The sequence below is a fragment of the Anas platyrhynchos genome, chromosome 2 (genome assembly GCF_047663525.1).
Source record: "Anas platyrhynchos isolate ZD024472 breed Pekin duck chromosome 2, IASCAAS_PekinDuck_T2T, whole genome shotgun sequence".
Lineage (NCBI taxonomy): Eukaryota > Metazoa > Chordata > Aves > Anseriformes > Anatidae > Anas > Anas platyrhynchos.
The window spans coordinates 98605895-98630628 of NC_092588.1; the positions used below are offsets into that span (position 1 = coordinate 98605895).

The window sequence follows — 24734 nt, forward strand, 5'->3', positions numbered from 1 at the left end:
CTGTCATTTGTACAGAAGAACAATTATTCTCCTGGTGGGGAAGTTCTCTATTAGAAACATCCAGTTGTTATTATTTACCTGAACATAATATGTTTCACAAGAGCTTCATAAAAATATCCGAGTTGTTTGATGATACCAGTGATAGTAGTGTGCCTGGCTGCAAAGATATTTGAGTGCATGCATGTAGAATGGGCATGATTAGATGCATCCAGTTTAATAAGACCGATCTCAACCTCTCAGGAGCAGTTAGGCATTGTTTCCAAAGATGTGGTGTTTTTTAGTTTATTTATTTATTTTCCTACCCCCAGCCTGATTTAGGGAACAATTGTAGTAGAGAATTGCTTTGTTGTTTTTCTTTCACAAGGCAGGACTTTGGAAGTCTGGACCTCCAGTGCCTGGTCAGAAAAACTTTAAAGTTTGTGCTTTTTTCCACATAATTGCTGAATCTTAAAAATCATATTGATTCATAGGCTGCTTAAACCCACATTCTCCCTCAGCTAGCTACAGCTGTACCTTGAGAGAAAAGAAAAAAACAATTGTCTGAACACAAAAGAAGTGGTATTATTAAATCATGATTTCTTTCTGATGTTACTAGTCTTAGTGGTGCATGTAATTAAGGTTCATACATTTGGAAGACTTCCTGATTAATATTTACATAAAACATGTTTTCATGTTATGTTTAATTATTTTCTTGTTTAGGACAACCTATCTTAAAAAAAGGATGAAGAAAAATAATTCTGTTCTCTTAAGTCTGTTGTCAGATACAACGCTCTATGCAGTGCAGAAAGCTCTCTGTAGACTTGCTGATCTGTGAGACAGTTATTCTAGGCTCATCATGTTGCGTTTCAGTCTGAGATGTTAATAGTAATGAGTGGATAGGATGAAAGTGATTCTTTCTCAAGTTCTTGCTTGCACTTCCTGGGAAAATTCACTGCAGATAGCATTCCCCACCCCCCCCCCCCTTTTCTTTTAAACAAAAAACAAGTGAAAGAAAGTAAGTGACAGATTCTGATATCATTTCAAATGAATCAGTTCTGTGCACGGAATACATTTATTCTGATTTTTTTATTTTTAATCTGCTATAATATGGTCTCAAACTCTACTTTTTCTCTCCTGTTCTTATCAGAACAGATAATACTATAACTGATTTCCTCATGAGCTTATAATTCCCCTATTGATTTTTTTTTTCCCCTAATAATAACATACATAATAATATATAAACAAATTCTGGCAGTAGTTATTGATTACTGACTAAGGGATTCTCAGTTTTGTCTTAAAGTTAAGACAGAAATACTTGTCAGCATGAGTAGTTTTGTGATTTATGTCTCATGGTTTTGTGAAATAAGTTCTTGGCATTGGGACAGCTGGTTAAGCCCCTACAAACATGAAATGTGTTGAATGCTTCAGGAATGAGCAGACAGAGACTAAGCTACCACTTAGCTAAGTGTATAACCACTGTTGGTCCGTGATCATGTAGTTTATGACTACAGCAGAGCAAAGAAATAAAAAAAAATTTGGATTATGAATACTACCTGTGTTGCGTATAGATGAGTTCAGTCTCCTAGGCAGTCAGTCCAACATCTTTTTCCTCCAGTAGATGTGCTTTGAAAAGAAAACCAAGAGTGTCTTATGTAGTGTTCACCCTTTGAAAAGCAATCAGCTTGTAGTTACTTTTTCTTTGGACTGTCTAAGCTATAGAAATGGTTGCACTACAGCTTTCTTACAAATTGCAGTTATGATATTTATTTCCCCCCTGGCAATACGGTGAATGTTTTCAGACTGTAATGACAAACACTTCTTCTGGGAGTTTCTGCACTAAGAAACAATGGAGACAATGACTTGCTCTATTTCATACTATAGCTTCAGTTTTAATGACTCATGAAGCACAAAGTACTCGAGCACCAATCTGTTTATTGACAGAGCTTAAAGACACCAAGGACTGAAGTGACAGTAGCTGTCATTAATCAGCATTCCTGTTGCTATCTGCAGAAATGCTGCATTTAGATGACCATTTGAAAGAAAACTCTAAATGCTGGACCAGATGAATTCCTTTTCAGTCCTGTCCTAAAGCTTACCAAGTTGAGGGGCTGGAAGACTGACAAACAGTGTAGCTTCCAGAGGTGAGAGCTTTATCCCCAAAGCCTGAAGGACTCTGTCCTTAGCACACACAGCTGTCACCTAGAGGAGAGCAGTGTTGGAGGTGATTCAATGTTAGGGTCTAGAAGGATTGTCAGAGCTACTTCAGATGTGGCTGTCCTCTTTTTAAAAATATGAGATGTGAATTAACTGGAGGTACAACAGGTTAAAGCAGAGCTTGAAAACAGAGTGAGAAAAATCTTAAATACTTGAAGGTTTTGATTCTCTTGGGACCCAACTTGAAGTTTGATGATGGCAGAGGCAGCCTCTCGTGAATTTCTCAAGACTTTCTAATGAACATTCCCAGGATATGTATTCAGCTCAGTTTCATTTAACTCCAGTTCTTAGCTGGATGGTCCGAATACTGAGCGTGCATCACCTCAGTTATTTTGTCTACAGAACCCTATTGGCAGGCTGGCGCTATGCTGTTTGTCAGTGTCCTTGAGAAACAATGAGAGACCAGTGGCAATCAGCATCAACTCTCACCTTTTTTATCTCCAGAAAGCAGTATTCAGCCTTTTCAGCAGAGCCTTGACATTGTGCTCTAATCTGAATTTAGAACTGAAACATTTTGGAACAAAAATATAATTAAAGCTGGGTTTGCCTCATCATCAGTTGTCCACTGAGGACCTACACTGAGGAGGAATTTAAAGAATAAAAGTAAAGATATTTCTGAATTACAGCTATCCTCTAATGCTTCAACAGTAATAACACATTAATAAAAGAGTTGCACAGTGGTTAGATTGAAGATGGGCTCAGGTGGTTTGTGGCTAGTTCAGGCCAGTTAAAAAATGACAGAAGGTGATACAGAATCTCACAGATATTTGGAACCTACAGGAAGTTTGTCACACCACTAGCAAAAGCACACTCTGCCATGTGGATCTGGAAGTTTGTGAGTTGCTCCTTATTAATCCAGTGATGGAAACATGGATGGCTTGAGAAACCTGTCAGTGTCTACAGACCTGCACACAAAGAGGTTGGAGCTGCAAAAAGTGTAGGTGGAAGAAGACTTATTTAGTCCTTTCATTTGAAGGAGATCTTAGAAGTTGAGAGAGAAGCATAAGCAGGAATATTAGAGGTGATAAACTTAGTAGACTCTTTGCTATGTCTGCTAGGTCTCCAGCATAACTCAACAAAATGGAGGTATCCGTAGGCCTCCCATTTGAATTAAATGAATCATTGGTCTTGTGCGTTTTGTAGTGCTGGTGTGTTGCCTCTTGTCTTTCACATCTGATTGTAAGTCCTTTAAATGGACTTCTAAAACTTGAGTCTCTGCTGATTCTCTGAGATAATTTATTCATAATGAACTCTAAGTAGGATCTGTTGGCTGGATTTAGGAAAGGACTATCTGAAATATTGCAGTGGGAAAACAACAACAACAACAAACCTTATAGCTCTCTTACATTTAAATAGGGTTATGATTAACATCTGGACTGATATATATTGACAGTTGATGGGGACTAGTTAGGTGAACAAACTAGTAAAATTCCATGTGCTGAAGCAAATAGGGAAAACAGGGTAAACAAGGACAAGACTAGCTTTCTCTGATGCCTACTTTGTAATGTCTGCATATTATATCTTAATTTGGAAAACTGTTTTAATGTAATAAAGGCAAATATTAGAACACTGACCTGTTTCAATTGCCAGATGTTGGTTGAAAGGATGTAATTTGGGTAGCATCTTCCTTCAAAGCATCATACACACACAGATACAGTAAAAGCTTTCAATCTGAATAAGGAATGTGTTACCCAGGCATCAGATTTTATGAGCTTATGATAAGTTTCTGTCTGTGGAAGGAACTCAGCTTGAGGAACAGGTATAGAACATAAAGGAAAGCATGAACTCAATAGGAAAGACAAGAAGTTAATATCTTTGTTTTGAAATAAAATTATTGACATTTGGTAATTTGTATTTTCAATGCATTAATAAATGGCATTCATACTTTTGGTCAGGAATACACAGAGGAGTCTTTCAATGGCTACTAAGTTTGTATGAAAAGAGAACAAAGACATCACATGAAGTTAGTTTAACTATACTGAGGTTTTTCTCTTTTGTAAGTAAGATGTCTAACATACATTTTGAATAGGAAGGTACTCAAACAGTCAAAACTATTCATTTGATAATCCTGTTTCAGCTCAGTAGTGTTTCCCCACACCACAAATATTTCTTTTGAATAAATTTGTTACTACTGTTCTTCTGAAATTGAATTGGAACTCAACTCACTGAAAAGTAGAAAGCTTTTTATTTGATGAGAAGAATAGGTATCAGAGATCTGAAGAAGGACTTGCATGTCTGGACGCACGTCTGCCAGCTCTACCAACTAGTCTAAAACATTAAATCTCTAACAGAGGTCTTGATATAATTGCCAACGCATAGACATCCTGAGTTGTTTCACAAAGCCACATAGCCTCTGGCTTCAAAAGTGTGTGGGTCTTCTTTAGGTCTTGTGTGCCAAGCCTTTTGCTTCAAATGCTGAGGGCACTGCAAACATCATAAGTATGTTTAGGTGACTGATTATTACCCATATTACTGTGCGAATTCAGGCTGAAATACAGTTGAAAACTGTGTTTTGCCAAACAACCAGGCTTCTTGTAGATGGTACAGAGACATCTTTTTGTGTATGTTTAAGTCTTTATAGAGGACTTCCCAATGCAAGAAGAAACACCACTGCTGGCTAAAATGTGGAGACTCGATGTGTTCTGCCTGTTTCAAAGGTTTAAAATGTGTTAACGGATACATAAAAAAAAAAATAATAAATCTGTTGTTCAAAAGCTATTTTATCTCAACTTATGTATAGTGTGACAGTCTGCTTTTCAAGCAATGTTTAATGTGGATTTCTACACATGGCTCTTCTAATCTAGTGTGAGGAGATACTGGCAAAAATATTCTAGGAAAGGCACCTTTCATCTGCAAGGATATCTTTTGGCCAATTTTCACCACCATCTTACAAAGGAAAAAAACAACCAAGCAAATATGTGAATGTTGACTGAATGCTCTTTGAGCTAGGAGTGATTCATTCTTAAAAGCTGATGTCTTTGAAGCAGAGCTATTTGGGGGAGAACCATACAGTGGATAATTGCTCAGGTCTAAATGGAGCTCTGTGACTGGATCAATACATAGAGATTCCTTGGTAGTTTTCTTGCATACCAAATGTGAGAAAGCTTCCAGAGGATCATCATCTTAGAAATGTTCACATTACATATTTAGTCACTGGTGAAACTAACAGTTGTGACTGAAGATACCTTAAAGCTATTTTTCCCCTTGTGCTTTGAATAAGTTAACTGTCTTCCTTCATGCTGACCTTTTCTAAACCACACTAAAGCATGCTTTGTAGACAGCACGTGGCCTCTTTTTTTTATTTAGTGTGTATTCAGCTTGATGAATACTCAGAACCTCTAACTGACTAAAAGTATCCTTGATAAGAAATGGAAGGAACCCACGGGAAGAATGCATCCAATGCAGCAATTTTGTTTTCCGTGGACTACTTACTCTTGCATGGGACTGCAGCACCTCATTCTGTCACTAAGAACAGCAGTGACGTATTATTTTTCATGATACAGAGAGATAAAATAATCTAATTGTGGTAAGTTAGCTTGAATTTTCACTTCACGTTGCTATGCCTGAGACATTTTTTCAGCATCTGTTTACTGCCTGGGCCGTATCAACACTTCCCAAGCTGTACTGTTTGGAAACTTTAGTCTTGAAAGTTTGCCAGTACTGCTGAATAGTTCCAGTAATATATACGTATTGTTTTACTACCTGTTTTTTGACTTCAGTAAGGAGCTACCATAGACCACATGCTGAGCATGGCATGGCATATGGAGAGTCTTACAGGGATTCAGTGATATGACACTGGTATCCTTTCCAAAGGATACAGCAATAATAAAAGGGGAAAACAACCTAGGCAACTGGGTAGATTATGAGACAAAGCAATTATGTAGATCTTCAAAGGATCAAACTGCTCATCAACTTGAACTTACAGTGTCCTGAATGGAAATACGTACTTGTTTTAAAATTGCACTGGTTCTGTTTATCAGATAGGAATGTTATTATATGGTGTGAATCATCGCAGAGAATAATAAGCTACAGACCTTGCAGAAAGGAAGTTGCCCCTTCTGGAAAAATACATTTGCAGGGAAGTATTGCATTTTAGGTAGTATGACCTTGCCTAAAACTTGTATTTCCCCTTTGCTTTGTTTGTTATGTTTAACATTCCAGTCCTCTTATTTGTTAGTTTGGGGATAATCAGCTGCAGGTTTGCAACTCTGTTGCAGCTTCTTAAAATGAATTAAAATTCACTTTTAATACTAGTTCAAAGTACCCCTAAACCTTAGTTAAACAGTTTGTTAAATTTGACAGGTCACTTTTCACCTATTATTTTATTATTTTTAATAATTGTCTAGTTAGTCTTTTCTCATCTGACATGCATATATATATATATAAATTCCTTGTATCTACTGCTAGTCTAGTAAAATATCATAAAAATTATTTTGTACGGATGTTTTCCACTTACTCCTAATGTTATGTAACAGAAACAAATTAGAGGGGAAATATTTTGTTATTTGGCACTTCTCAGATTATGAAACAGTGTTTACTCACTTAAAATACTGAGCTCATTCCATGCAGGAATAAATCTTTAAAAGGTATTATTTATGGAAAGAAACAGTACGCTTCCTTCAGATTTTAAAGAAGAGTTTTTAAAATATTAAGGGTCAGTGGTGAAACCTCACTGAAACTTCACAGGCTGCTTACAATTATTTATTTATTTATTTTAAATCCAAATGCATAAGGATATCCAGCAGCCTGCAATCAACTTGTTAAGAGTTATTTATTGTATCTTAAAAAAAAATATAACATATGCTGTTCTAGCCTTTGTAACAGCATTCAGAGTTCAGACTGTTGTTTTTTTACCCTACAGAAAGGTACTGTGAGAAATGCTGAAGAGCTGATGGACTTTCTTTATTTCAGGAGCTTGTTGTGGGAAACAGTCGTCACATTTGAGCGACTCCACAGTCTGATAATTTACATACGGTCAGTCACTGTGTGCATGTGTGGGTGTGGGGTGTAATAGGGCAGGCAAAGGCAGGATGACAAAATTTTTGCTTAGGTTTTTGACAAGCTATTTATGTGACTTTAAAGAGAAGGAAATTAATAAGCAGGTTGAAATTTTGGCTCTTAAAAAATTCCAGCTGATTTCAGTTTGAACAACATATCCCACTTAGGATTTTTGGAGGTCTGTTCTCATCTGTCTTTCATTCCATCCTTCCTCTGGACGCTCACCCCTCCTCCTGTAGGCTATAATCAGGACTGAACAGAAAGACTGTAAGGACATGGTCTCCAATACCACATACAAGACAATTCAAATGCATTTTGAAATTAGTTGCATTGTAACTAAGCAATGATGCTTAGTCAGAGAAATTATTTCTTAGGCCTTCATGCTGCTCTTATGTTGGATCCTGATTTCAAAATAACCATCCAGATAAAAGGATATTTTATATCTGAATAATGAAAGAGACACGCAAATGAAGGGTGGCATGCTGAGGTGTGGGGATGGAGCTAGAGCTGACCTGGTAGACTACCACCAAACCCTACCCGTCTTAGAAATCCTTTTTTTTTTTTTTTTTTTAACAGTCTCAATTTCTCCATACACAGCCTATTTCACACTTTAGTTTTCTTCTCTCTGTGTTTTCATTTAACTCACTGTACATACTGGAACTCACAGGGGTAATTGCTGAAAGGTCTAGTGGCTTTCAGGATGGAGTTATAAGCAACTAATACAGGTATTTGGGGCTAAAGCTGTGGCACAACTGTTGAGTTAGATAAGTAACATGAACAGTCTCCAGGCCTGAAGAACTAACAGTCTAACCAAGACAGGCCCAAAACAGCAACTCCCACTGGGAAAACCTGAGGAATGGGAGAAATTGCTATTTGTTTTGTTCATTCCTGCTATGCTGTCAGTTGTTGCCTGTTTAGTATTATTAGGGATGATTTTTTTTCACTATAGTGTTTGGCTTCAAGTGCCTAGCAGATTTTGTTAACAGCTCTTGTTAAGAGTGGAATTCATCTTGCCTAATTGTTTTTGTCTGCCAAGGGGACATTTAGTAGAACTTGACTCTTCTGAGTCACCCTTCACAGAGGAACTGTAGAGCTTAAAGAGAAGACCTTGAAGAAAACAGTAAACATCTATTCAGATGGCCAGTGTTAGGTGATGTGACTCCAACCCTGTTTTGCTAAGGTCTACAGGCCTATATGCATACATGTCCCAACCCCGCAGCTTGTGTCTGTATACCAGACCCTATATCTCATAAGGCTAGCCGTTCATTCATTTAGTAGGGGACTTATTTATTTATTTATTTGCTTGTTCATTATTTATTTATTTATCTATTTATTTTTGTGGAGTATTATAAGCACAGGAGTGTTGTCCTTGTTTAGGTAATGGTAGATTATCTAGAGTTTTCTTTAGTGCTAATTTGTCTTAAATATAAGCCCCTTTAACACCTGTCTCATGTAAATGCATGTATTCTTGGCTTGAAAGGAAAACACGTATGTTAGTTATTGCATGTATGTGGAAAAAATTATTTACCACTGAATACCAGCTTTCCATTGCAGACAGATCTGCAATTAGATCACTCAATTAGAGGATTCTTTTCCCAGAATCACAGAATTCTTCAGGTTGGGTCTCAGGAGGTTCTGAAACCAACCCACCAACCTCTGTTGCCTCTGTTCTACTCCCTGGCTCTCCTCAGGTAGAAGTTCTTCACCCCTGGTTAGCCCTCTAGTGCACATATCAAGAAATTATCCTTGACAGTATCCAGAAATACTCTAGTTTGCCTGAGAGGACCATCTCTATTCTTTGTATTCCCTGAGTACTTTTCCTGAATAGCATATATACCTGTCCATCACAGCATGCCAGTTGTGCACCCCATTCCACCATGTCTTTTATTCCAACCTTCCTGTAGTTCGGTGACTAGTTCCTCTTATCTTTTTTACCAGCTGCATAACCAGGCAAGTTGCTCTCTGCAGCTTCCTGAGGAGAAGCAGCAAGGGAGGTGCTCCCTGGTAACTGATGACAGAATGTGTGGGATGACTCAAAGCTGCAGCAGGGAAGGTTCAAACCAGACATTAGGAACTATTTCTTTATGGTGAGGGTGCTCAAACACTGGAGCAAGCTTCCTAGAAATGTGGTTGATGACCATGCATGTCAGTGTTTAATAGGCATTTGGACAACACCCTCAATAATATGCTTTAATATTTGGTTAGCCCTGAAGTGGACTAGCAGTTGGACTAGATCTTTGAAGGTCCCTTCCAACTGGACTATTCTATTCCATTCCATCCTATCCTACGCTATGCTACTCTTCCATCCTGGAAACCATCATGAATGCAAAAAAGAGTAGCTAAATAAATTCAAATAATTCAATCTCCTAATAAGTTATTCTTGAAGCATGTATCAAAAGCTCTAACTAGCTATACTTTGTTATCCCTACTAAGTAGTTAAGAGATGATATAGTTGTGTGATTGCTGTATTCAAAGATGATGGATATAAACAAGATAAGTTTATAAGCAAAGTTCATAAGGTAAGTTTTCTAGTGTTGGTACAAGATGTTTTGGCTGTACGTTTCAATCTGAAATGCAGATTATGAATATTCTTCATATATGTGCAGTGTAATTTATTCTGGAGCACAATGGCAAGAACTGGAATGTAATGGAGACAGTAAGGATCAAAACCACCTGGATATCCACTTACACTGGCAGAAATAATGGAGAAGCTTTCATAAGGACTTCTTCAAATCACTAACTGGGAAATTCTTTTTAATGATGGCTCTCCAGTTTGCCAGACATGTCAATAACAAAGATATATCATGGTGATGCTTGGCCAGGCTTTTGCTACATACTGATACTAGTAAATGAAGTTGAACCACCTTTTTTTGTATTGGTGTTGGTTGTATATGTCTTGAAAGTAGTTTGTAGGTTAAAGGCTTCTTAACTGGTGTATTACCTTTTGCCTGCTTTTGCATGGGAACTCTGACTCTGGACAGAATTCCTGGAAGGATGAGCTCTGCTCAGCCCCAAAAAGGTAGTCAGAAAGCAAACAGAAGGGAGATAATTTTCAAGAGATTGAAAGGCTCTTCTGAGAAATGATGGGACTCCCACCCTGTGAATGTTGCATTTTCTTGGTAACTCTCTGTGATAAAAGACAGAGCAGACAGAAGAAAATTCTACAGCCTGGTGATGAAAATGATGAGGCTTTGGTGTGAGGAAAGATTAGAAGGATGAAGACCATTTTATTTAAAGATGAGATAAATCAGACTGGGTATTTTAGTGTCCTTGAAACAGACAATTTTATAGAGCAGGTGTTAGCTCTTTCCCAGAGTATAACAACCAGAAAAGAGTAATAAGTAATAAGAAGCATTTTTTTTCAATTCAATAAATAATTCTGTCCCATCAAGCTCTGTATTTGTAAACCAGTATCAATAAGGTAAATAGTTCATTAGGATTCACAGTAGACCAGCTACTTCTACAAAGAATGAGAACAGCTGAAGTTAATTTATATATAATAAATGTTTTCTGAAGGCTATAAACTTTGGACATCATCTTACTGATGTACTCTGCACTTTGCTTTCTGAGCATTTTTTGCCAGCTTTAAATATGATCCTATCTGAAGGGCAAAATATGTCAAGTGAAAGAGACAGACAAGTAGTTAAGCAGTCCAATGCTCTTCTTAAATCTGTTTCTGAAAGTTCTATGAGAAGGCCAATTTTGCTGAGAATTGAATGAGGAACAGCAATATTATATTGTACCCATATTCTGTGAGAAGTCAACCCTAGGGACTGCAAAAACCTTTTAAGATGATGATGGAGACTCCATTAACATTCTGCACATATTTTTTTTTCCACAGTATATTTCTTTTTTTTTTTTTTAATCTCTCTGTTAGATTAAAAGACTTAAAAATATTTTTTTCTTTTCAATATTTTCAATATACAGGATGATTAGAGAAGATGAACTTCTCTTTGTAATCACTCATTGTAACTATGTAATCACTCATTGTCATTCAGATATGAATTTGATTCAGCTGAGTGATTTTTAAAGAACGCATGCATAAATTCCAAAGTGAAATATATTTCTCTAGACTGATCTAATAAATACTTTTATTTTGTTAATAGGAAAGGGAGAAAAAGTGATGAGGGAAAAAAAAAAGTCTGTCAGCTTGTTGAAAATCACAAGTGATCCTACACTGGTTTCATTTAATTGTAGCGCCAGCAAAATTTTTGATTAAAACTTTTCAGAAAGTAGCTGTCTGAAAGAGCTGATTGCATTGCATATCTTTAGCTAATACTGTATGACAGAAGGATGAAATGAAAAGAGAGCAAACTGAAACCTAGGAAAGAAAAGGTCTTTGGCAAGAACAAAAGGAAAAATGTGTGTATTTGATTGTTTAACTCATTTTGCTGATGTACAGTAAATTTCTGGACATTTCAGATGAATTGATTTTGGATGACTGGATGTATTACCAAATGATAAGAAGTTTCAAACTTAGTCACTCTTTCAAGAAAATGAGTGTGTAAATAACTTGATACATTTCTAATACATTTTGTCTTCGACTCAGTCTGAGTTCAGTGAACCTGGTGTCTTAATATTTGGGAAGTCCTAATGCTATAAACAGGGCTTCACGCAGAGTCAGGTGTTATATACCCACAGCAGAATGGCAGAATCTAATCCCCGCATTTTACTAAAATACAAATTGGCTTATTTTTAGGGTTTTGATGGTTTATTTCATTATGGACTCATTGCCTCCAGTCTGAATGATATCATGGCCCAGACTTGGGGAAGAGAAGGGAAATTGTTTTTCAATGAATTTTAGGGATAAACTGTCATTAGATGCTTATAGTCACATTGCACTGGCTTTGAAGGGAGGCTCAAGAAGATGAATTTTACCCAGTGAATGGATGATGGGCATGCAGATGGCCTATTAATTTCCTATTTTGTGAATTTTCAAATGAAATAACTTTACATGACAAATGGTCCAAATGAGTCGGAAGTAGGTGACGGCTAAAGAAGAAGTTTTAAGTAGAAAGTAAAGAAGCTTTAAGTAGAAGTAAAGTAGAAGTCTTAAGTGATATTTTATTGTACTAATCTAGTCAAAATACCATAAGTAACTACAATATTAAAGGTGCATGTAGTATCAGACAGAGTCTGAAGGGAGGAACAGTGTATTTTACTGGATCAAAATGTGATAGAAAATGAAGAAGCCTTTAGACAAAGAAGCCTGCCTTCAGGTATCTCTACCTATCTATAGGTATCTATAGGGCCATATCTCTATGGCTCTGAAGCTCTTTCTCCTTCTATCACAGTTGCAAAAGTGTTAGTTCCACAATTCAGAATAAAGTGAATCACTTCTTGGCATGGAAATAGTCACTGGTTAGAGCAGCAGGGGTCAGAGTCACTGATTAGTCTCTCCAGCTAGGGTTATTAACGTTCCAAACATCACTACTTATTCATTTCACCCACTTGAATCTGTCATGTCCTTTTGTGCTGATGATTCTGAGAACAAGTTTGACATACAATGTATAACAGATGGGCAACTAAAGTAGCTGACTGGGATAACATTTTAGCTTTCTGTAAGGGACATGGATTCTTTACCTCCAAATGTTGTTTTTTTTCATCCCGTAATTGCTCACATGTTGTAGGAAACCCATCTAAGTTAAACTGTCTAGGTCTGCATGGTTGAGAGAACTGGGTAGATGTCTGGGATTTCCATCTTTGCAAGTCTATGAAAAGCTCATCTGTCACATATAAACTGAACATGTTTGGCTGTACTCATCTCCATCTGAAAACTGAAGATGGATTGTTGCTAAGTAAACTCAGCATTTGTTTGTAGGGAAGAACCTATTGTGAAACATGTGGGGCACAGACCTGTAGCTGCAATATCGACACTTCCACTCTTAAGAACTTGCCAGGCTAAGATTGATTGTTTTCTCAAAAGCACAAATTTAAATAAGTTAACTTTTCAGTGTTTCAAAAGAAAGGTTTTAAAGTTGCATTTTAAAGTGTGTACTGGGCAATACGGTTTTGCTTGTTTTTTTTTTTGTTTTGTTTTTTTAAGGAAAATATGAAAATGTTGAGAGAAAAAGGAGAAAAGAAACAAAATAACTCATCAGTTTTACAAAACATGTATATGACTCATTTTAGGATTGACTGAAGCCCCTGTGCTCAACATTCAGATTGTGCTCTGTTGTGCTAAAGGCTATTTAAAAACGATGTTCTAAAGTCTGTCCAGCTTGTCCAGCTGTATTACCCCACAGTGGGATAATACAAACTAAAGACTGGCTGGGGAGAAGTGAGGAAAAAGGGAAATCGAAATGGTTGGCCGTATGTGGTTTTCAGGCCATTCAGTGAGCTTGCTGTGTATATGAATGTTGCAAATTCATGTTAATACTCAGTAAGGTGAAATCTGGAGACACACCATACCTTATTATTTTTCAAATTTTTTGCATCTTGACTTGAGATAAATTGATTCATGTAGGATAAAGAAGAGTGTTTCATGGCCTAAATATCCATTAGGAAAGTTTTATGTACGTGGATATCCACTACTGACTAACTTTAAGAAGAATTTTGGATAGATTTGGACATTGACATATATTAGGATGGCAGTTCTTATTTTCCCTTGTTGGTAAAAAAGCAAATTGGGTGAATGAGGACTTCATTTATACCATTAAATAATTGTAGTTTCTAATGAGTTGTAAAGGGAAAGTTTAAGTCTTCTCATGCAATAAGTAGTTCTTTATTATGCTTGTGATCAATTAGGAGAAAAAAGGTGATGCTTAGAAAAGATATTTTTCTCAAGAGCTCCAGTGTTACTTTAGTAATTAGAATCCCTGTGAGTTAATATTACACAGATCTGAAAAAAATGTTATTTGTTCATATTTATAGAAAATCTCTTAATGCTTCTGTATTGCTTTTGACTTTCCCTCTTTTTAGATGCTTGACAAAGGGGCCAAGTAAGCCTCAAGTAGAAACAACACTTTGCACTGAAAATAGATCTTCCAAACCACCAAGGTTAACTTTGTTTTTCTTTTCTTGTTTTTCTTTCCATCTTTCCCTCTCCTTCCTTCCTTCCTTCCATCCATCCATTGTTTTTTGTTTGCTCTACATGGAGAATCTCATTTAAAATGGTGTAATAGAATGGCAGAGTTTGCATTTCGAAACTGTTCTCTTCCCAGGGATGTATCGATTCTCTTTTGCAGCTTGCTATGTTATACTAAGTGTATAAGCAGTTGGTTTTGGCCACTATAGAGAAGTGGAAGGACAGATTGAAGCTATTGATGACATCATGTCCATAGTGCTTTGTAACTCTTGTGAAGTTTTCACGTTTTGAGAATTGCCACCAATATAATACTGGAATGCCATAAAAAAAAAAAAGCAAACACACACACACACAAAAAAACCCACACATATTTGACCTAGGCAGAGTTAAGAGAGGTTTTGTTTTGTTTTTCAAGTTTTATGTAGACTACAACTCTTAATTTGTGTGAATTCCGTTTATTTCTACCTAACTTTTGCTTCCAATTTGAAGATAGGGACTTACACAGGTATTATTTGTTAAGCATTCCAGCTATAATAAAGTTGCAGTGCCATCAATTTGTTGTGTTATCAAAAGGCCAATTGCTTAATGTACTTGAATTGAAAGTTGCTTCAGGCACAGTAAGAAAGCAACTCTGTGACGAATGGCAGTTAAAGTTAAAATTGAATATGCTGCTCTGGAAAGGTATATTGGCATTTGCTTTTTGCTTTAACTGCAGAAATGTTTCATGAAGAAAAGATTGAGTCTAATAACAATTGGGCTTGCTTTGCATATTGTCTTATCCATGCTATAAATCTTTGCCAATATCAGATTCACAGGACACAAAGCTCACAGACTCCTCAAAGCTTATTTGTGAAAATGCCAAGCTTTGAGATTCTGAAATGAGGCTGGTATTAAAAGATGCTAAAGAGGCTTTTTCATTTTTGGTATTATTGAAAAATAGCTTATTGTCTCTACCTTCTCTCTTTAGGAATCATACACATAGAAGGTAGTTGTGAGAAGTACTGGAAACTAACTTGAGTTTTTATATGTTAAAGGTGTATATACAGCTAATCTAGCTGAAGTTCTCACACAGCTTTTCTTGGGATTTTGCTGTTGTCCTCAATTGCAACATGTCCAAACATTAAACATAATACATAAAAATATATATATATATATATATAATATATACATAGATAATATACTTGTTGAATTTCAGAACTTTCATTTTCACTTGATTAAAAAAAACAACAACAACAAAAAAAACCCTACAAAGTGGAGGTAATTTATTTTTTATGTCTGTCTTTGTTCTGGAATAGTGAAATTTTGTGTTTCATTTTTTCCTTCATGCCTTGTATTCAAACAAGCATGTTCCTGATAGCACTTACTATAAAGGAGGCTATATCAACCCTCCAGAGCTTGAGAATGCTTTCTGCCACCTAGCTCTCTGTGTGCTTTGCAGCTGGGTCCTATTTCAAGTTAAGATAAGACTTGCATACCATCGTTCCCCTTGTGCCTGGTTTTCCATGAAAAGGGTAATCCAGCCTGGGCCAGAAAGTGTTTCCTAGCAGTTATGGTGTGCATCAGTTTGGCATTGTATGAGAACTTGTCATTATTCGAGTCTGAGTTTCTCCAGCTGATTAGACCCATGTGTTTTATTTCTCTACATCCCCTTCCTGAATTTTGAGGCATGGGTTGTTGCACACATTAGCAAAACCAAGACTAGCAAAAAGGCACTGAAACAGGTCAGTAGTATCCTCATTCCAGTCACTTTTTCAAATAATAGCCATTACATGTACCAGAGAAAAAAAAACAACAACAACAAAAAAAAACATGCCTTCAGAGATTGCATTCTTTGTAGTTTTTCAGTCATCTAGTTTGCCTTTCATTTTGGAATAGTGTTTGGTATGCTTGCGTATATATGTAGGCAAATTTCTCCTTTCCAGTGCTGGAGGAGTAAGTTCTGTAAGATTTGTAATGAGGATCTCATTTCTAATGAAGTGTTCAGTGCAGCTCTGAGTCCTTTTTATTAATAGCTGTTGTAGAGCAATTTATAGAGCAGTTTATTATTTCTTTAGATCACCGCTTATGTGAAATCATTCTTGAAGTATATATGAACAGCTAATGTTCATAGCCTCTATTGTGTACATTTGATATCAACACTGATTATAAACTCATGTATCTTGTTGGAGCTTTCAGAGGAACTGGGTTGCCTCAAGGCCCCAGAACGTTCAGTGACATGGTTCTGAGAGAGATCCCTGGGAAAGACAAAGATTATAGCAACTGCTCATAGACAAAAAATCCTCAAAATGCAAGTCTCAGAAAGCTTAAAACATAAAGCAGAGGTTTTAAAAATAAATCAGAATGCTTATGCAAAAATGCAGTGGCTGGTACCATAAAACACATACGTGATTTTTGATGGGTGGAAAGTCTCCCAGTCAGTTGGTTCCATTTGGATTCTGGCCATGTAAGGGTGATTTGGGATGGAAAGGGCTCTAGACAGTTTTGGCATGGAGGTCTCTGGATGCAGTTTTGGATAACTCTTTGTGTCAGGAGGGAGGTTGTCTAATCCCTGTGTCTGGCATTTTCATGGGAGGGTCTCTGTGTCGCTAGCAGATGAGACTGCCTTGTCCTGGGGAGGTGACCCTATCGGGGCGCCTTTCTTCATCAGTAGCTTTTCCTTCTCCTCCTTAGTCTCTCAGGCTGGGCTGCCTCATTTTAATGGTCTTCTCTGTACCCGTGTAGAGATTTCTGTCCACTTTGGAAAGTGTCAGAGTGAGTTTCTACCCTTCAGCACATTTGTCAGGGTGTGCAGAGCAATCCTTTAAGAATGCACTGTGAGCTGGGTTGCTGTTTCAGGATTTCTGTATGCAGGAATACAGGAGAAAATGGTACAGGTATAAAAGCTACACACTGTTTTTGCTTCTGATGCAGGTGGCTGAAGAAGTCAAATTTCCACCCCCCTGTGAATTAATATGCCTTCCCTCCCCACACCCTGGTCAAGCAGTTTTGGAGGTGAACAGAAAGGAGTGTAGATTGTGAGAACAGCTACAAACGAGCCATATGGTTTATTTTATAGAGCTGTCCTGAAGGAGTGACACAGTAACCTTGGCTGTGACCTTCCTCATTGCTGCTGGCTGTTACGCAGAGCGTTTCTAGAATTAATCTGGTGCTCTGACTCAGCCGTGCTGACGTGGTAGACCTGCTGTAATCAGTGGAGGAAATTTGCTCTCACTTGCAAGCTGGTGTGTAGGCTTTTCCTCCTTTTTAATAATGTGTTCTGAAATGTGTCTTTTCTTGGCTCCTTCCCTAACAGAAGAAGAAAGCTCAAGGATTTTCCTTGTGCAGTCCTCTTAGAAAACTCTGAATAGAGAGGATTTTAATACTGATGATTATATACAGTGCTAGCAGCGTCATTCAAATTGGAGCAACTGTCCAGCATTTGCTAGTTATGGTGGCTAGTTACGGTGCACTTATCCTGCATAAGCACTGGCAGGACTGGAGCAGGGGAGTGTGGAGTTACACATGGGTCCTTTTTATTTTAATCCTCAAGGATTACTGCACATTTCACTCACATAACAACAGCATGAAGAATTTTGTATGTAAGTATCGATAACCATGGCACATTTGCATATCAACTGCACCTTGAGTGCAGAATGGCTATGAGCTACATATGCCATTGTGTTTCATGGGTTCATTTGGTGGATGTGGTTTGCCTGGGCAACACCAAGGTAAAAGTGGAATGCCACTTGGCATTCCCATACAGTTCTGCGTTTATACGTTTAGTCCTGAAATACAGTATATGGCTTCTCACCCTCTAGCACAAACCTTGTCTTGCTGAAAAAGAATCAGGAGTGAAAAACTGAATGGTTATTTTCTAAGGCTTATGAAGGGCTGTTAGGAAGCCATCAAAACAACCTCCTCTGTGTGAACTGAACCAGATTTAAGTTGGCAGAAACCAAATGACATTCCATAATTTACTCGGCTCCCTCGCCCATCCGCTCCTCCGCACTTAGAAAAACCTTAATCAAAATATTTGAAGGTAGTTGACAGAGCTGAAAGTGAGTAGCTTCAGTCAAACAAGAAGAAATTGGTGTGATGTTCCAGATACTTTGCTTCTATAAATGGACAAAACATCTCAGTAAACTCCAGTGGAGCTTAGCTATTTTAAATTGGCTGAGAATTTAGTACCAGACATTTTACATCATACTAATTATGCATTAGGCACTGCTTTATGACTACTCCAGCATTTTCATGGAAATAGAGTTTTGGTTTGGGAAGTGCAAAACACTGCAGATAAAAATGCCACTTGTAACTCTGTCACTGACTGCTAGGAAAAAGGAATTGGCTGCTATTAGGAATAACTGCATAGCACCTAGCGACTGTAAATATCAGAAGTCAATGTTTCTAGCAGAAGAGTTTACATTTAGTGGCTGAACTGTATGGGCTGGTAAGATGCACAACGAAATTTCCCCTGAGCACATCTTTAACTAATGAACCCACTAAGGCATGAGTACAGACACACAGGTGCTCATGCTGTAGATTTGTCCTGTGCTCATTGCCTTCCCAACTGCATTTTTTTCCACCATATAAATATCAGTATGACTCACATCTACTGGTTTTAATCAAGTAAAATAATTTTTTTTTAAAAAAGCCAATATCTTGTTGAATGTGTTATACTTTATCTGATTTATAAAGACTATGGCACTAAAATTTCTAATTCATGGGTGGTTGTATAACTGCTTTTTTTTTTTTTTTCTTTGCCTTTTTTTTCCCCCTACCTCGTGCCATTTTTATTATTATTTTATTGTTAGGCTTTTACTCTACTTACACAATTCAGGCTACAAATGAGAGTCATGCCATCATGTTTATGATTTATTTCATGGATATAAAAGTGATGATATGCAATAATCCTCAGATATAGTAAATACTTAAAAAGACATATCACTACACTCTTTCCATTAATGTAAAGGTTGAGCATGTTAACTGGCATAATTACTACCTTTTCGTTTTCTCCTAGAAATGTAATCATTAAAATTAGTTGACAGAAAAATCATGAGACCCCTAAAACAATAAGCATGAAATAAAGAAGGAAACAAGCAAAACAAAACAACAAAAAACACACATTTTTTTTTCCCTCTTCCTTTTAAATGTTCAGAAGAAAGCCATTGTTTTTCATGGAACCTCTGTCCTACTGCTTCTGCTGGAAAATGTCCTCAGTAATGGATGTCAAAATAGAGATGTGACTGGTGCTAGTGGGTATGCTTGAAGGAAAATTAATGCTACATTACTGAGGTGACAGATTCATTATTATTTTTCACCATCCTTTATAATATGAGTCCATGAAAAACACACACATCACGTGCTTTATTTTCATCTTTGCTTTCTATCCAAACATATCAAACTTTTGGTCTGAAAATTTCCAATATTCATGATGTTTTTCCTTGGGCAGCAGGTAATATCTAGTGGATGACAAATGACTATATCATGGAAAGAGCATACAGGCAGCTTTTTCTCATGTGAAAAAATTCTTTTTTATATCCCCTCTATCTTTCCACTGACAAAACATAAATATACATGCACAGAACTAATACAGGCTTAATCTACCCCAGTCGGTGGGAGAGGTGCACTGCTGTCTGTGGATATGCTGTTCCTGGACAGAATGATTTCCTCGAGGGATTTATTCAAGGGATTCTTTGTCACAGTGAAGCAATGAAGCTTTAGGCTTGTCACATGGTAGGAAATGAGGATGTCTCTGGCTAAATGGTCAGTGTGCAATGAATGGGATTTGTCTGGTCCAAAATATTGTAGGAGTGAATATCTTAAAATAGAGTAGAAACTCTGTCTAATTTGTAGTCATCAAAGCTCTGCTCCTAAATACAGCTGCAAAAAGCCCTGTACTGAGCAGAGGGAGTCCTTTCATGGGGTACAAGCAAGGAAAGCTAGTCAGGGAGGGATTGGGTGTCTGTGAGACAGCTAGAGCTTCTCTTGCCCCCTCAGGGAGAGGAGGGCCCATGTAAAAAAAAAAAAAAAAAAAAAAATGCTGAACCACAGAATTCTTTCAGTAATTTCTATAAAATACATTTCAACTTTATACAGAGATTTAAAACAAGCAAGAGGAAGGTTTGGGGGAAGGCAAAGCTGTTGGTTTTGGCTCTTGCTGGCTTTAGGAAGATAGCTGGAGGCATGGGGGAAATAAAGTGACAACCTGAAGATCATAAAACTGGTCAGGAGACCCCAGGCCTCCCTGAATTCCATGCCAGCACCCCATGCATTGGCCACACACGTGCCAATAGATGCAGAGTATAAAATATAAATAGACATATGGCATTGTAGGGCTGGCACAGAACAGGAGCTCTGTGCTGAGCAGATGTCACTGGGAAGGTTAGGTCCACAGAGCACCGTTCCTTCCTTGGCATTGACATTTTGTGCCCAGAACCTGTCTGTCACGTGTGGCAGCAGCATGTCCTTCTGACAGATGGGTATAAATGCATGCATCTTGGAAACCTAGTTGAGCATCAGTCACCTCTATTCAAGAATAGTGTTGCTGAGAGGAACATGGAAAGCTGCTCTGTCACTTTTTTTTTTTTTTTTTTTTGCCTGTAGTTTACCTAAGAGGATGTCATCTGTGCGTCTTCACTCCCTGGTCTCTAGTATTGTGCAAAGCACTTGAGGTATTTGGCTATTGTTCAGGTGGCTTAACTGTGGAGAACAGAAGTTGTTGAAACTGTGGAAAAAAAATACAGCAGGCCTTATAACCAAAAGTAGCACTGAAAATATGCTAGCTGGTTTCCAGTGCAGCTCCTGCCCTAGAGATTCCAGAGAGGAGGGAAAGGGATTGCCTAGGATCAGAGTGATGGCAGGTTCATGTCACCTTAAGTACACAATTTTCCTTCCATAATTTAATCCTCTTTCTTTCTCAGTTTTGCTCTCAGACAATAATGCAAATTCATTATTCATGCAGTAAATTAATAATACTGATGAGTGGGGGGCTTAATAGATAGTACTTTCTGGTGTTGTAAAAATAATGCTCCCTGAGAAAAAAGATAATAGTTTTGAAGATGGGCTTAGTCCTGCTTTCTGAATCATCATACAAAGCAATATATGCTGCTGTTCTAAACTTGCTCATCTGTCTATATTGTTTGGGGGAAAAAAATAGAATGTTGAAGAGCCACTGAATACACTTAGCATGTATTCTGCATTACATATTCTGATGGCATATTTCTATTGTAGCAGGATTTAATCTTTGTTTTTTATCTTTTCTCTTTCTTTTCCCCTAACTCCTGGAACATGATGTAGTGAAAGAAACAGATCTTTATTTATTTTTGACAAATTTTTTGTAAGCGGTACAGTACATCCTGGAAATTAACATTCATTTACTTTAGGTGGGTTGTTTATGTAATGTTTTTTCAACACTGTGTCACATTCTTCTTTGCTGTATTCAGATTGGTTGATTTCTCACTGGTCTCTTGCCATATTTCAGTGAATGTTTCTCTTAAATTTATTTCTTGTTATTTTCTGAGCAATAAGTGTGTTCTAGAAGAATTCACTGCAGCATACAATTCCAGCAGACCAACAATGCCTTCGATGACTTACATTTATTACATTTATTGAATCCTCCTTTCTTCCAGTAAAACACTATTTGGACTACTGATTTCTTTCTCCACCTTTAAAGGCTGCTGCTGTTGCTTACCTTTTAACTAGCCACACAAAATTGTTCAGTGTAATGGAGGCTGAAAAAGATTAAAGTGTTGCTATTGAATAAATGTTGTGCAGCTGTGGATATTTCATGCACAGAAGAGTCCTAAGGCTTCCTATTTAGATAAATGGTATTCTGAAAGCAATCACTGCTACTCTTTGCCAACACCCAGTTCTGGGAGGTAACAAATAGCACTTTGATGCTTTCGGGATCAGCCTTTATGGTGCCATATGCCAGCTAATTATCTCAGTGTCATTAGGCACAGAACTAGTGTTTCCCACATGCCCGGATCATACAATTAATGTACTTATGTGAAATGGGATTGCAACATTGCATAGAGTCAGAGGGTAGACCTAGTTTGTCCAGCCAACTTTCAGTTTGCCAGGAAAAAGCAGCTATGTTGTTGGTGGCCACTACAACCAGAAGTGGAAGCTCTTTGCTCTGCATCAGTCTATGTATCCTAGATTCATTGTAAAAATTAGGTTGAAAGAGACATCTACGAGCCATTTATTTCAGCCTCCTGCTCTATCTCCTGCTCTCTCAAATGTGATGTCATCTACAAACTTAGGATGCATTATATCCAATAACCCAAGTCACTGATAATGATATTCAAGAGGATCTCCAACCACTATAATTTGGTATGTTGGGTCTACACAGAACTCAGAGTGGACTAAATCCTTCTTCCTTTTGAGTGAGTTTATAGCCTGTTTGAGGGAAGCGAGTGTTGAAACTGCTATAGTAGCCACACTTAGAGGTAGTTCAGGTAGAGCTGCAACAGCATGACTGCAGCCAGAATGAGCCAAGGGTTGCTGCACAGCAACTGGAAAATGTGGTGCTTTCCTGAGACATGCTGGTGCTTTTCTAAGCAATCCCCACTTGCATTCTTTCTCCTTCTGGGTTGTTTTTTCCTTACCTCCCCTTGAATACCACCTAGTTTTAAGGAGTCCAAGTGGTATGTATTTATAGTGGGAGGGAAAGGATTCTAGGGAAACTCTAGGAAGTTCTGGCTGCTGTCAGTTTTACAAGAGAGGAATCCAGGTTAGGTGAAAACTGTAGCTGAATGACTCTGAGATCAGAGGAGGAAAATGGGGCAGGAGGAGGAAAATGACATCAGTGTGGGTTGTAAAACAATATCCTTCAGTGGGACCTAGATATCATGTAAGGGAACCCCAGTCTTCATGATGGACCACTACTGCAGCTCTCTTGTCAGGGTTGCAGCAAGAGAAGACAGGCTCTGTATTCCTCCACTTTATGTCAGGCCATGTTGGTTTTTGCTTTTCTCTCAGCTGTCTGACTCTTACTTAAATGTTTGATAATTAGAGGCTGTTGTGCATAAATGAGTGGTTGCATTATGATTATTTATTGCATCAAGCCCCATTTATTCCCACATTCCCAAACAACATCTAAATTTCCTGTTACTCTTCTACATCTGTTGTTCATTATAGTGTTTTCTAGTCAAATGTTTGATCTTTCTTGGAAACATGTGCTCAGGGTACATCTCTCTTTTTGTGCATGGGAAAGGTGCACAAATGAAATCCTCTGGAGTTTTGAAGACATAGTAAGGCAAGTACATGAGTGTTTCTGTAAGCATTTTTAATGCCAAGTAACTACTGACCTTTCTGACCATCTCTTTCAGTGGTAGTTGTCAAACACAACGGCCTTGTACTGGAACCAATGTAACTGTCTGCTCTGCAATGTTTGAAAGTAACCTTTTCTAAAGTGGTGATATTTTAGGAGTTGCTTGACAGACACCATTTTTTCAGAGGTTTACTTGTGCAAGTAATCTCAGTTGTCAATAGATGTATCTATCTGATTCAGCTTTGGGCTGTAGAACTAGTACTATTCTATAATAACTTCAAGCAAAAATGAAGATTTTTTAGGATCTGGAGCTTAAGCGTGTGGTGGCATAATGATTCTAGAGATATTAGATGCATCCTTATAACAACAAATGGTCTTGTTTCCTTTTCCTCTATATAATTCATTCTCTCCATTTATGTATTTATAGGGAGCAGTTACTATTTAAATATCTCTCTTCCTGCTCTTTTAATCACACCTTCCTAGAAAAATAGCACTCATTATCATTTGTTCACTTGTATGAATTAGACTCAAGATCATTACAGAATTACTCTCCTGTTTTAACAGAGATGTCAAACCAGTATTTCTCTCACCATTACACAGTGAGAAACTTCTGACGGCTGCTTATGTCAAGCTGTGAGAGTGATTTTAAAATTAACAGGAATGTAAATTATATAAAACATTTCTCATTTGTTATGTCAATGAAAAGCCACCATGAATTCATACATGCTGTGGTTCTGTGTGAAAATCTTTTATTCCATCACCTAGGTACTGTAGTTGTTATTTCTTTCTGTGTGTAATCTTATGAATGACTTCATGTAAATAAGAATATTTAAGTCTAAATGACAGACTTTCATGCCATTAAATAGTAAATCTTTTGGTCATTATGTGCTACATATACAGGGGAGTCCACGAAGTGTCTTAGACTCAAAACTGAAAGCAAGTACAAAGTAGAAGTAAACTAAGTATTAGTAAAAGAAGATGACTTTCTAATGAGATCAAAGCTAGCTCTTCACATTAATTCCACATCCCCACCCCTCCTTATTGCTTTGAATTCAGCTCTCCCATCTTCTGCTGCTTGACACATTTGCAATCCTTTCTTTCTGGTTAAAGTTGTGTGAATAATTAGGTTATTTTTGTTTTGCCTTTTTAATTCCATCGCTGAAGAGAAATATTTTTGGGAAAAATGATTTTGGTGCCAAACTGAACGTTTTACTTAACTCAGAAACACTTTGCTTCTGGATCTGTTTTGCTTTTCCCAAAATA

General features: G+C 37.4%; 1 protein-coding gene across 15 annotated transcripts in view; it reads left to right on the forward strand.

The window, feature by feature from the left end:
- Positions 1 to 24734, forward strand: part of PDE1C (phosphodiesterase 1C) — a 393933-nt gene that overhangs the window by 214693 nt on the left and 154506 nt on the right. For 5 of the 15 annotated variants that reach the window (XM_072033271.1, XM_072033274.1, XM_038174617.2 and 2 more), the window contains one exon: positions 7105 to 7167. The exons of the other annotated variants lie outside the window; for them this stretch is intronic. In XM_072033271.1, coding sequence (XP_071889372.1) covers positions 7105 to 7167 — 63 coding nt within the window. The remainder of the gene's footprint in view (positions 1 to 7104; positions 7168 to 24734) is intronic. 15 annotated transcript variants of the gene reach the window in all.